Source organism: Meleagris gallopavo, chromosome 10, assembly GCF_905368555.1.
Source record: "Meleagris gallopavo chromosome 10, MGAL_WU_HG_1.1, whole genome shotgun sequence".
In the NCBI taxonomy this organism is placed as follows: domain Eukaryota; kingdom Metazoa; phylum Chordata; class Aves; order Galliformes; family Phasianidae; genus Meleagris; species Meleagris gallopavo.
Window position 1 is genome coordinate 7,815,346 of NC_139413.1, and position 14,819 is coordinate 7,830,164.

The following is a 14,819-nucleotide window of genomic DNA, read 5'->3' on the forward strand; positions in this document are numbered from 1 at the left end:
TAGAAAGAAACATTTTTTAGTATAGCCAATGAAACACATTTCATTATACAGCTGTTTTATGGGACGCTTGTACCTGTGCCTAAGTTAAGCAAGTATTTGTGGACTAAGAGTCAAGTATATTAAATGAACAAAGGTATGTAATTTAAACCTTTGATCCATTCTATAAAATGTATTGACAGCTGTCATATTTTTGTGAACTGAAGGAATTCTGTTTGGCTTTTTTTTTTTTTTTTTTTTTTTTGTACAAGCATTTTTTGAAATGGGCTGATATACTGTAGTTTTAAACACATTGGAATATAAGTAAAGTTGGAAAAGTAGAAAATATGGCGGGATAGTTTCTCTTCCTTCCCCACTTATCATTCAGAATCTCAAGAATGACTGAGGTCATTACCTTCTTTTACCAAAAATGAAATCTCTAATTGGCCTTCATTTTTAATAAAAGACTATATGATAGTGAGGAAGACTGTCACTTGCAATGGGAGGTGCACGTACGTGATCAGAAGAATATCCAGAGCCATCAGGGAAGACTGAGAAAATAGGAGGCCTTTTATATTCTGTTGTTTCAGTTGGCAGACTGAAGATGACTTATTCTATTATTTTTTTTCATTGGATTTTTATGATCTTCCCTGAGGCTTCTCATACTTAGTGAAGTTGGGGATGCAAAACTGCTAGGTAAGCCATTGGCTTAATTGAGTATTTCAGTTTTAATATCCTCTTCAGTAATCCCAATAAACTTAATTGCCTATCTTATTTTAATGGCGGTTACCGGATTTGCTTTTTTGTGAGCAATGTAGCATTACTTTCACTAATGTGCTAACAAACATTTTAAATTAGATGTAATAATGTGATCTCATATCACATTTTGGATTGTTCCTATGTTTTGAAGTCAGGTACTTAATGTTAGTGTTCAGTGTGCCTGTTAAATTACCTGATTCTCAGGGGAGGACAGAGGTATTCATTTGTTTACAGCTTACTTTAGTCCTAGTGACTATGAACTGTAGGAAAAGCGGTCATGAATGTCACTTGATGTGTATGCTATAAACTGCTATACACAGATCTGTATTACAGCGTGTAGAAAATCTCCCATAAATGGAGGACGTGATCTGTTTTTATTCTTTCAAAATAGGCATAACAGTATTCTGCTACCAGACAACAGCATTTCTTAAAAAGAAATACTTCCTTTGTGTGCCTTACTTGCTACAACTTCTTGGATTGATCTGCGTGTCCAAAAACTGTGCATGCTTGTTTCAAATAACATTTCTTAGTTTACATTAAATATACATACTCTAAGCCTGCAGAGACTTCATCGTCAGATGGAGTGGTTTCATCTTCTGACTGGTCACTTAGTAGGTCGCATGCCTGAAGTGAGGATGAGTCTGCAACCTCCAGAACAGGTGCTATACTGGGCCGTCTGCCCTCTTTACCTCCTTCAGAAGGAAGAGCTAGTGTAGGTCCGCTGGATGTTCGGCATCCTGTGTCTTGTAAATCGATAGCTACAGTTCCTGAAGTAGTGTTGAAATTGGTTTTACAATGTGATTGTCAAAACATTTAAATGAGATTCCCATATATAGTAGGGATTTTCAGACCTCATGGACAAAGACTGAAAGGAATACTGCATCCATTAGCTGTGTATATCATATTAAAGTATAACAAATATTTACTCTTGAGGAAGCCTTCTCCTGTCCATCTGCACTATCCCTAACCATGAATATATATGCCAAGTATAATTCACTCATATTAATATGCATCACCAGTAGATTTCATATTTCATTCATGCACATCATTTAATAATAATTATAAGCTTGACCCTACATGTAACAAACTCACTAGATATTTCTAAAACCTACATTAGAAGTTGGCACCTGAGTTCTTGATACTTTTTAATTTACTTCTGAATTTTTAGTTTTCTGTTTCTTTTTTAACTTAAATTTCATGATATTATTTCCTGAAATTAGAGAGAAAATGTAATGGTTGGAGGAGATTCTTTGTTGTAATAAAACCAACTAGTAACTTGGCATGGAAGAGAAGTTAAATCTTGATGGCAATTACCATTATGTAGAATTGAACTAATTTATAATACATTAATTGATGCTATTTCATGTGTTTGCAAACCATAAACTAAAAAAAAAAAAAAATTTCTGATGTCTTTATAAAGTATTTATTCATATACACACATATATATACAGTTAAGGGAAAAATACCCTTTTTAGGAAAAGAAAAGGGAATATGTTTAATATACTTTCTGCATTCTATTTTAATTTCTTAATTATAGGAATACATTTTTAAAAGCTTGAAATGCACTGTTTATTCAACATGTTGTGAGGCATGTTTTTCTATTAACTTACCCATGCTGGCTATTATACTGTGTACAGGCAACCTAGAAGCTCCATGATAAGATAATTTTGATTCATGTCTTTTTCTGTGTTTTTCTTGCTTCTTGAAAGCAGAATTCTCTTCTTTGGTGATATTTATATAAAAGCATATATCTGTAGAACTCATGATATACCGAGGACCTGGATTCAGCAAAATGTTTTTGTTATCTTCCTTTCTAACACCAATCAGACAGACTCCAAACCTTAATTAGAAAAGGAGAGGCATGGTTCATTTTTTATAGTTCTGTATATACTAGAATTTCTATGTCAAAAATGAGCCTTCTGTATATTTTATACTGTACAAATAGAATGTTTCCAGAATTTTGGATGTCAAATGTTTGAAAAAATATTACCTCCTAAGTGGGCCATCAAGCATTATTTTTTTTTAAACTGATGAATCCATAGGTACCTGATTCCAATGTGTTTCTTTATCTGCAGAGATTCTACTAAAGATGCCTCAGTTAATTTTTCTATCAGATGATTAATCCCTACTGAGAAATTATTTATAGAGAAATGGGTACTTTCTGTAAAAAAAAGTGTATTCATCATGTTAAATTGTTCCATGTCCTGGAAACTACTTGAAGAATTTTTAGCCATTCACTTCTAAAAATCTATTTAATTAGTGAGAGAAAATAAGGAATTAAAACTAAAATAATCTTTGGTCACTTATTAATTATGAAAATAAGATCAACGTTCAAAGTTTGATAAGTCTGTAAGTTCCATTCACACAGCAGTACTGAATAAAAAGATGCATGATCTGGAACATAAAGAAGATGTATTAATGTTCTTAAAATTGAATCTAAGTGGGGAAAAAATATTTTGAACAATCAGCAGGATATAGCAGGAATCATCTTAAAACTGAATGCTTTGCATAAGTTGAATGTGCCAGATTTCCAGCTGGCTCCTGAATCAAACCACTGAAAACCAAAAAAGTGAAAAGGATTTGTGTTCTGATTTAATCTGGTCTAAGGTATGGTTCTTTATGATTGTCAAGCTTATCCTATATATCCTTTATATTCTATTCTCTCAGACTGAGCTGCCTATAAAGAACAAATATAAGCCTTTACATGACCAACTGTAACTTACAGAAGTTACAATTGAATGAAATATATTTCCTAATATACAATTGAATATATTGGTGGCCAGATGTTTTAATCCAGAAACAGAGTAATGCCTGATATTGCACTTTTGAATGCAGAGCTACATTTGAGGTAAAATTTAAAAGTCAATCTTTTAGAGGAAAATAAACATACTTTTTATGTGCATGGAAAGAAGCATATGTGAAGCTTTTCCCCTCATACTCAGCAAAAAAAGTACTTTCTTCCAGGTTAATGTGAAACACCTCATTACCAGAGCATCTGCCATACATTTTCTGCCACTGTTCTGATGATTGCTGACTCTCTCTGAAACATGATAAAGAGAATAATTTAAAACTTAATGTACCATTCTTAGTAATCAGAGCATTATCACTTAGCAGTAGAAATTATAAACATCTATTGGAAAGGTCCCATGGGCTAATCTGAAAGAAGTATCTGAGATCAAAGCTTGATAATACCTTAAATATGAAGATTATTTTTATGAAATAGAGAGCATTTTCTGCTAAGTAATAGTTGGATTATGTACTTCAATACCAGGAGAAACATGGTGGAATTAGATTACATTCACACCATAAGAAGTAGATTCACTGCAATTGAAAGATGACAGGTGAAACCAACAGCATGCTCATTCTATTCATAAAGACAGTCTCTTCAGATTCTTCACAGATTGTCTGGTTCCTGTTTGAAGTGGTAAAGAATAATTGAAAATAACTTATGTAGGCAGGACTCATTTGATTTATGTCACTTTATCTGTAAGAAAGATTTTTCTCTGTGTTTGCTCATCTGTTTGTTGTCTTCAGTATTTACCCAGAAGGTGTTTTTAGTTACTGTGCCTTGTATACTATCCTCTTTTCTAGTGCAAGAAAAGAAATGATTAATCATTTTAAGGGTCCTTTACTAAGTGCAGCTAACGTTCTTTATACAAATGCATTGTTAATGGAAATGTTCCAAACCTTACTAACACCAAAACTTGCAGACTATGGGCCTCTGTGATTCTCTTACTGAGCAAGTTTCCATCTACGTGGGCTTTACTAGATATAGTGGAAGTATATGCATCTCTATCAGAACAAACAAGTGACAAATATGCTCTACATTTTGCCTTTTGGTGCTAAGATCTCTAGGTACTGTGCCTTGTTAGTGTTCATTTCTACTTTTTCAGTATCTTGACGTAATTTGTTTTTCTTGAGTTTCTATTTTTCCTCACCCTCAGCACAGAAACATTTTGTTCCAAGATTAATGAATATAAAGTAAACATTTTTATTGCAACGGTATTAAGAACAGTGCATTATATATAGAATAACAGAACTCGAAACCTAATTACAGAAGAAAATTTTTCCGTACTGAATTTTACAACCCTTCCCCCCCCAAAACTGAAATCTTTACCTGTTCAGAGTCTGTTTGGTTCCAGTTAGTTGTCGAAAAGCTTCCCATGGTGCCGTTCTGTAACAATTACATGAAGTTCAGGTCAGAAATGCTACTTTCTTCCAGAACTTTGTATTGTATTATAAATTGTGTTAGAGTTCTATTAATAGATTGGAAGTGTTTAAAGGTAAATATTAAAATTAATAGTAATCAATAATAAAATTATAAATAAGAATAAAGATAGAAACGTTGTGCCTCATAATCTGAGTTCTACAAACATCTTCTATGAGAATAAGATGAATTGCAGCTAGCCTGGCCACTGTTAATATTATTAAAGCTAGATGGCAGAAGCAGCAGCAAACTTCTTAATCTCAATAGAAAGTTGGTCTGGTCAAAATTGCTTGGGAAATGAACATTTTCCCTAACCTACTCACAGATTTATACGGGTAAATATGCTGACTTTAATTTATGCGTATTTCTTTTTCTTTGCTGTTTATTGTCTTATCATTCTAATTGGGATAGTACAGAGTAATTATTTTTCTATGTTCTGCTGCTATTTATTGCTTTCAATTTGCAGTAATTTCCGTGTACTTAGTTCTTATCTGATAATCATGAAGCTTACGTTATTAAGCGTCACCTACTTCTTAGTAAGTATAGGAAGTAGATTTCCAGTGTGTAACTCTACATAAATTAGCTGGTACTTGTTTTATAGGAGTACAAACAGCTGCATTAATAGTTTTGAGTTAATATTTGAATCTGGTAGGGTTTTTCAGTATTTAAACATTCTGTAGTTCTCTGATAAAGATCTCTTAGGATGGCTTTTGGAAGCATCGTTCTTCCAAAAAGCTTTGCAAAAGGAATAAGTTAGTGTCTGGCAGCTGGGAGCATTGCTGTGGCTGAAAGCTTTCAGGACCTCCCTCAGCAGTGACTACAGCTACAGGTGGCTGTGAACGCCAGCTTCTAGCAGATCTGAAAGATGGGAGAAGCTGTCTGCTTCAAGTGACAGAGAGCTGGATCAGAAGGAACTCTAGGAAAGGGACCCTGATAAAGCTTAATCGCTATAAGAGCTCACTATGTTTCGGAACATCTGCTTGTTTATTTGAGTAGCAGGGAGAAATTTTTTATCTTGAATTATCAATCAAACTACTTTCTGAATGAAGTCTTATCTATGATATAAATCCAAACAAACACTCCCAACCGCTACAGTAAAGTTTCAAAGTTTGTGAATCAGCAGAGTTAAATTAGATTTTTGGAAACATATTCCAGTTTTCCAGGTGATTTTAGAAGTTGTAAGAAATAAAAGGAGAAGGAGAAAACACCGGTCTGGGAATTACATACTTTGTAGCAAAGATATTGCATTTGAAATACTTCATCTTTTTTAACTTCTAGCATTGTGAAGACAATTCAAATTTGCTTCCCTTTCTTTCTTTTTTTTTTTTATTTGAAGTTATTTACCTTTCGTTTCTGTTTTTAACTTTAATGTGTATATATAGCTTGGTTTTAAAGAACAGCCACATCTAATTCGTCTAGCATTAATACTCATACTCTAAGGTATCCAAAGTTTGCCATTTGACAGTATCTTGGAATGCATTTGAAATGAAATGCTCTGTTGAGTTCTGTCTAAAAGATTGATATCTAAGCATCTTTTCCAGTCTTTTTGTACTCATCTAGCAATTCTTTGTTTCTGTAAATAGGATTCAAAGTAATATTGACAATTATATGCAAAAATGTATTTTTTTTTCCTAGTATACAATAACCAATTCTCAAAATTTAAACTGGACAAGAAATCAGTTACTTTAACAACCTGGATTGATTCAATTAATTCCTAGTGGGGAAAAAAAAAAAAAAAGTACTTTTGCATTCTGCTGTAGTTACTTGAACCAGAGTTGGGAATCTATATTAAATTATCAATATGCCTGATGTTCTCAGGCATAGTAGAAAACGTTGCATAATATCAGATTTTGTGCTTATAGAAAACTCTCTGACATCTGCTAGGTATGCTATTCTTCTTTCATACAAAAATAATATGGAATAATCTTAAATGGTTCTGTATTCTGTTCATGCATGGCATGAAATGAGAAGTGGGCAGATAGAGAATGTATGTCACCATGATTTTCAGGAGACATGGAAACAATATTTTATTGCATTCTAATTAACTTCAGATGCAACTTCAGACGGGGGCACGAAAGCCTTGATATTTGTTGCTGCTGGTAACAAAAATTCTAGCTATATTTCACTTTTCCCTATCTTTGGCATGGGAGAATACTGCAAGTGCTTCTCTCTGCCCACAGCATTTTCTTAAGAATACCTTAGTGTTCCAAGTCAATAGCATAATAGGAATAACAGATTTGGTAGAATTTTTCTAATAAATATAGAGAAGCTCTAAGGTGGTTATGCAGTCTATAGAGACACCATAATTCACTATGCCTTTCCATACACGTGTGTGGTGATTATGTTAAAAACACATACAAATCTCTTTGTATGTGTATTTGCTTGCTTCTTGATGTCCATGCACTGAATTGAAAATAATATTTTGTATGTTAGCAAAAAAAAAAAAAAAAGTCAACAAACACTTTCTATTGTGGATCTGACAACAATATGCAAGAAATTAAGTATTTGGAGCATGAGAAGGAATCTTTTTTGAAATTATCGTACTTTAACTAAAATATCTTGATGTCTTTAAAGAGCTGAAAATACCAATTTGCTTTTAAAACTGAAGCAATTGCCCAGCGATCAAGGTAAGCTGTGTTATACAGAGTCTCAGCTGTAACTTCTGCAGGGCGTGCCTTTGCTTGTTAATGGTAATATATACTTACTGTCCCCTGGAGGTATGAACCAGCAGTGTGATTAATGTGGAGGTAGCTGGACATATACAGTTTAGAGCTAGCATAGCATATTTGAATTCTTCTTCACACACAACATGATCTGTGGAAAAACAAACAATATAGAAATCATTTTATTAAAATACTTTTCATTAAACAGAATTATAAATTCCTATATTTGCATAAGAAAATAATGAAGTTAACAAGGAGAAATTGTCTCCAGATCTTCAGCATTCACTTTCACTTGGAGAGTAGCTATGTACAGTTTACCCCATTTATGCTACCTTTCAGGTTGCGTGACTGAAGTTAATTTTTTATCCAGATCCTACGTCATGTGCAACTGCAGGACAGAGAGAGGATGCAATGGCCTTTGTAAATCTAAATTACACTATCTTGCTTCACTGGTAGTTATGAGTAGGCCTAGTAACATAATTCAGTTTACAAATTTGCACCGTTTGCAGTTAATGTGATCTGGTATAGACATATCAAGCACAGTACAGAGATGTAAGTTCTGTACCATGCAATTTCTATTTTCAGAAAATAGTACACACAGAGTACTGCAATGTAGGAGCATCTCCTCAATTAGATATGCAGTGCTGGATTACAGACTGCTTGTTTGGCAGTAGCTCTGGGATATTTGCACTGCACTAGCTTTTTATTTTGTAGATTTGACTAATATTTACCCCTGAAAACAGCTAATGGCTGCTGCCTCTGAAAGGGGAAATTGATTCTTGATCTTTCTAAAGATTGAGGCCTATTTAAATGTCATAGGGAAAGACTGAGTTTTGTGAAGACACTGTCAAATATAGAACAAACTGAGATTTTTCTTCCCCTAAATAAATTTCAATTATAGCAATCGTTTGCTACACAAGAGATCTCAGACAAATGTGCTTTTTTAGTTGACCACGTGCCACTAATGCATCTATTTGAATTTTAACCTAAAGATTTTGAGAGGATAAGGCATAGTCTACAACTTGGATGGAATATCTATATTCCGTTACGTTTACAAAGATGGCAAAGATCTATGAAAATGAAAACTAACTTCCTAATATTGAAGGAACAGGAAATTCATTTTTGAATTTGTGTAGGATTTTGTCAAGAAGTTTCCTTTATTTCTTCTTTAGAAAAATGTTGTAATATAGCTAATAGTTTTGAAAACAAAGAAAAATATACAGAGAAATTATTTCATCATGTGCTATTTTATATCTTGTACTTGAACAAAAATGTACATGCTGACCTAATTGTATACAAATGAAATGGATAGCACAATGCATGTGAAAAGTATATATCTCACTTAAATCTTTCATATATTCTATCTTCTCTAATGTACGGTTATAGTTTCTGGATGGTTTTTACGAGTAATATTGCACAAACAGAGGATTGCATGTAGTAAAAAGATGTCTGCTCTAGTCACCTTAATCTCACACATGTAAGGAATTTGCAGTGTGTTGTCAAGTGTCTTTACATAGGTCACCATGTCCATGGAACTCATAGGACAAATTCCACTTCTCTTGTAGACTTTGACCTTGTGTGAGCCACTCATGTATTTGTCTATCTGTAAAATGTATGAAAATAATTCCTACTTCAGAAGTGTTTTGAAGCTTTTGAAATTCTTAGAGGTAATGTGAGAACACTGCACAAAAGCTTCTTCAGCACTCTTAATTACCATGATTAGGAATATTGTTCTTATTCATTGATAAAAACATAATCTCCAGACTATATAATAAAGCAGTCCTTCTTGATTCCTATTCAGCATTTTAGGAAGAAAAGAGAATGCTATGTAGAATATTTATTTATAAACAGTAAATCAGCTTTTAAGCTCAGTAAGTCCCAAAGCAGGAACTTGATTTAAACCTGAATTTAACTTCTAAGGTTCATCTGCCTTTTTTATCTGACTTGCATGCATGCCTCAAAAATAGGTTTTAAAAAATCCAAAGTGTTATGGAATAGGATTGCATATTGTGGCTCTTCACTGTATAAGGGACAAGTTTTGTTCTTGGTTGGACCAGTACAAGGTAATTGGAACTAATCTTGTCTTATTCCAGAAATGTGTATATCTTTATTGTTAGAATGTTCCTGAACTTAAGAGATGCTTATTCATGTTTTCAATTCATAGAAAAATGCAGCTTGTATTAACTTCTTCTATCTTCACCATAAGTCTTTATGTACAAGACAGAAATAGCACATTTTTCAAATTGTAACTCCCAGTAATGCTGCTTCTTTCTGTACACCTATTGATTTGTGCTGGCTTTTTTTTTTTTTTTAACGGTGCTTATCATGTGAATTGTTTTGATTCTCTCTCTTTTCCCTCCTAAGTTACATTTTCACATTAATAAAATTAATCTTTCATATTCTATACGTCCTTTTCCTTCTTTTCTGTATTAATTTGAATCTTAAGTAGTGGTACTATGGGTTTCTCCTCTTTGGCTGCAGCTAAGTTCTTGTATTATAGGGAGATTAGGTCAAGATGAACTTTTTTCTCTAATTATTTGAGAGATCATAGCTTGCCTATAATGTCATTGTGCTTTACATTTACGTTCAGTACTCTTATTGTGGACATGTGGTGGGAGTTATGCATAATATTTAATGCTTTCTCTTCTAAACTGAGTAGGGAGGAAGCTGGGAGATGGTCCAGTAGTCTGGGAAACTGGTCAAATCTTGGGATTTTACGAATTATTTAGTTTACTAATATCACCATATTCAGTCATTCCATATGGCAGTGGAATAAATTACAGTTCATCTTGAATTTAATATTAAGGATGTCAAACCAATCTACCAAATAGAAGGATTACATTTATACTACAGAAATATGCCATTTAAATTTTTCAAAAGCTGCAGTTTCTGTGAAAATACTTTTTGGTAGAAAACATGTTAAGTCTGTCACAAATAGAGGTAATAATGCCATGAAGTGAGTTATGACTTCTGTAATGTTATTGAAGATTAAGTGTATGCAAAATACTGATTTATGTCTATAGCATCAGCCACATGGTAAGAACGTGTCAGGTCTATCTGACATAACTACTCTGAGAAACTTTGCTTTTCTTAATTTGATAAGTTAACATGATTGCTAACATACTAGATAGAGAAAAATGTCCATCCATTATCATAAGACTATTTTTTTTAATCCATGGTTGGATAGATTAATCATCAGATGCATTCAATATCCATTTCCGCTAATCTGGACTATGTTCCTTTCTCATAATCCACTGAAGAATTTAAAATTAGACTTCGCCAATCCGAGCTAATTCACTAGTATATTTTGAGTAAATTAAGAATCATAAAACACGTTCCTATTCCTGGAACTGTGATTATATAAGTTTTCTGAACATTCAAGGTAAAGAAAACATTCAAGGTTGATTTTTTAGCAAGCACATGAAATTTATTAGTAAAACTCAGAAAATATGCAATTTATTCTGGTCTCTAAATTGAATAAATTTACTGTTCTGGTGTAGATAATTTTCACTTTATTTCATAATTGTGCTAAAATGCAATTTCAGATGCATATATTAAGGGTACACAGCCTTTTGTAGTCCTGTGTTTAAAGGAAAAGCTGAAGGACTAATAAAACCATTGACAACTGCAAGTGAAGTAAAATGCAATATTACTGAAAGAAAGATGAGACACATGACGGTATTTGTATACTGGAAAGCACAGAATTATAAAAATGGCTTGTGTTGGAAGGGATGTTAAAGGTCATCTAGTTCTAACCCCCTGCCATGGGCTGGTTGCCACCCACCAGACCAGGCTGCCAAGTGCCCCATCCAACTTGGCCTTGAACACCTCCAGGAATGGGGCAACCTGGTCCAGGTGTCTCACCACCCTCTGAGTAAAGAATTACCTCCTAATCTCTAATTTAAATATCCTCTCATTTAGTTTCAAGCCATTCCCTCTTGTCCTATAACTATCTACCCATGTAAAAATTCTGCCTCAGTTTTGTTTATAAGCACTCTTGAAGTACTGGAAGGCAGCAGTGAGGTCTCTCCAGAGCCTTCTGTTCTGCAAAACAAGCCCAACTCAACCTCAATCTTTCTTCATAGGACAGGTGCCCCAGCCCTCTGATCATTTTAGTGGCCTCCTCTGGACCTGCTCCAGAGTTCTATATCTTTCTAGTACGGGGGCTCCAAGTCTGGACACAGTACTGGGGCCTCATGAAGGCAAAGTAGAGGGAGACAATTGCATCCCTCACCCTTCTGGCTACCCCTCTTTTGATGCAATGAGAGACATGACTAAGAAGTAATTACAGCATTTAAACTTCAGGCAAAAGGGAAATGGTGATACTGTTTCCTTGCCCATCTAATGACTGTTGTGTTAGAGTTGCTGTGTACTCATAGTGTGGTCACATCTCAAGCTTGCAAAGGAATTTTCTGGGACAAAATGCCACATGCTTTCCAGGTTCCATTGAAACATTATATCCAATGACACAGAAAGATTTTGCTTCATTCATCCACTTCACATGTTTTACCATTTTAAATAGAAGTAGTTAAACAACACTGTAAAAAATAGCAGAGAAAATAGAGATGCAAGGGTCTGTCTCTGTCATGGAGTGAAAACATTCCTTTTATGACAGGCCATATTATTCAGTGCAAAGTAGCTCTATTTCCTCAATGTGATGATGAGAATACGTTCTTGTACTCTCATTAAAGAGGAAAAAAAAAGACAAAATATTGCCTACTACATAGAAATTAACAATGACTTGTCGTTTATACTGTTTCTAAAGCTTACAACAGAACAGCATCCTGCAAACTTTCTTCAGGAGAATTAACTTAAGGTCTAAATTTCAGTACAGTCTTATGCCATGTAGGTTTAGTGGCTAATGTATGATGCTGGGAAACTAGGTTTATAGTGTTTTAGAAATTTTCTATTTAGTTAAAAATAAAACATTTGTCAGGAGAACTTTTCTGAAGTCTGTGGGGTTTTTTTCTTAAATTCAGTGACTGTTTTTGAGAATTGTTGCCTCAAAACTTGCATGTAAAAACACACAATAAAAAAAAATGGAAAAGTAAAGGAAGAAGAAATTAAATTACTGAGTATTTCAGGTTCATAAAAATGCACAATATTGGTTTGGGAAACCTCTAGAAGAAAGGAGTCATTTTTAAAGAAATATCAAATTCAAAAGAAGCCTTTTGCATTAAGGCAGTAATAAAACAGTTCTAAATCATAATAGGAAATGCACTTAAAAAATTGTTGCATATAATTACAACAAATTTTATTTGTAAAGACCTTGGGCAGGAGTATAGTTTGTAGCCTCCACTGGGCGTATATATTAGATCAAAGCAGAATTGAACAAGATTAGTAATCTCAGTGAAGTCGTCCTAGGAAAAAGACTGCAGGCAAACATTATTCTAATGATTGTAAGTATTAGTGGGCAAATATTTGTGATAGGTCAGCATCTAGTGATGATGTTTATACTGTGCTGGTAACCTGACCAAATTGAAAACTGCATTAAAAATTTCCTGTGTAATCAGTATGATTAATTAAATCTTGTAGAAATGCTTGTAATTCTCTGCTATAAACTGTTGCATGGTGAAACTGTAAGACATAAGTAATACCATTTGCAACAAGTATGTGTGGGAATGGATGCAGTGATCCATTCAAAACAATTTTGAGAAGTAAGCAAGCCCTATGATTCAGTAATTTGACAATTAATATTAGAGGAGGCTAATGTGGTAGAGAATATATAAGGTTTTCTCAAGAGCTTCAAGAAGTAAGGAATATAAATGAAGACAGTAAGATAAAAGATGGATTAAGCTTAAAGGAAGGAAATATTAAAATGTTTCGGTTTTGGGTTGTTTCTGATTTGCTCATTTTGCTTTGTTCTTAGGACAACTTAGTGTGACTTAGGACACGGGGAAAAAACCGTCTGTTTTGCAAATCTAGTTATATGTAGGTCACTCTGAAAGTAATGCTTCCTGTTTATTTCTGTAGAAATGACAACAAATACAAAGAACACAACAAATCTATTTGATAGAGCAAATTCTCAGCTACAAAACACTTTTTTCAACCTGCATGCTGCACCCATGAAAACACACACTAGAGAAGATGACCCACTGTTACTTCTGCCATTAGTGAAATGCCCCATCCGCTGCCTCTCTGCTCACATCCACTGTTTGATCTCCAGAAATGTTCAGCAAATGTCAGTGAATGCTTTTTTTTTTTTTTTTTTTTTTTTTGGTATGGAGGAAGTCAGTGACACACCTTTGCTTCATAAGCACTTTCACTTTGGACTCCATTCTGCCCCTCCGCTGTCATCTGTCACGTGGCAACAAAACATTATGGAATATTGACAGGAAGGTTCAACCTCTACTGCCATACCACCAACATCAACCTCTGACATTGTGACCAACATCACAAAATAGGAAGCATTGCTTTCAGAGCAGTATATATGCCCCTACAGAGACATACAGGCATTCAGAATAATGAAACTCTCTTAAAAATACAACTAGTAGCAATAAATTAACAGTTACTAGTAAAGAGAAGTGTACATGGGTAGAGAGGGTAGAGAGAAAAGATTGTGCTATGTGGTTCTAAGGGGGAGATGAAAAAGCATCATAGTTCCTGTCACAGCATGAGTTTTATTCCCTGCTGTGCTATCTCATAGTTTAAGATTATACTTTCGTAACTTTCAGACTGCTATTTATGCTTTTTCTCCCTCTTTCCAACCTTGTGGCAAATGCAGTAGCTTTTAAAATTTCAGCCTTAGCTGTTTCTCTGTTCTGTAGTGAAATTTACTTCTTCATCATGTTCTTGGAATGATGAAGGAGACTAATATTTGTCCATTTCGTTTTTTCGAATTTTGTATGAATCAGCAATCCCTTCTTGCTTAGAATATCCTTCAAGAAAACTGAATTTTAAAAATTACAGTTGAAAAGGAAGCTTTTCTCCTGCTTCATGGTGCTAATTTTCCAGAGAGAAGTAAAATGTATTGTTATTGTAAAGAGTACTCATATATTTTGCACATAACTATATGTGTGTATGTGGATATATGTGTATGTGACAGAGAGAGACATAGAGATCTACCTACACAATGCTGAGAAAGTTTCTGAATTTAGAGCTAGTAATCCATTCTTATGAGAGAGGATTTATCTGGATTTCTTAACATCATTTTGCATTTTTTTTTTCCAAGATATGAATTTCACTGGATACAGAACTAAATTACATTTCTCTTT

At 33.9% G+C, this 14,819-nt stretch overlaps 1 protein-coding gene across 1 annotated transcript in view; it reads right to left on the reverse strand.

Annotated features, from left to right (window-relative positions):
* Positions 1 to 14,819, reverse strand: part of KCNT2 (potassium sodium-activated channel subfamily T member 2) — a 123,230-nt gene that overhangs the window by 35,415 nt on the left and 72,996 nt on the right. Inside the window, exons 15-19 of the mRNA XM_085231521.1 lie at positions 7,648 to 7,756; positions 4,853 to 4,909; positions 3,626 to 3,775; positions 2,346 to 2,575; positions 1,286 to 1,502 (exon numbers count right to left, since the gene is read on the reverse strand). Of these exons, the coding sequence (XP_085087647.1) occupies positions 1,286 to 1,502; positions 2,346 to 2,575; positions 3,626 to 3,775; positions 4,853 to 4,909; positions 7,648 to 7,756 (763 nt within the window). The remainder of the gene's footprint in view (positions 1 to 1,285; positions 1,503 to 2,345; positions 2,576 to 3,625; positions 3,776 to 4,852; positions 4,910 to 7,647; positions 7,757 to 14,819) is intronic.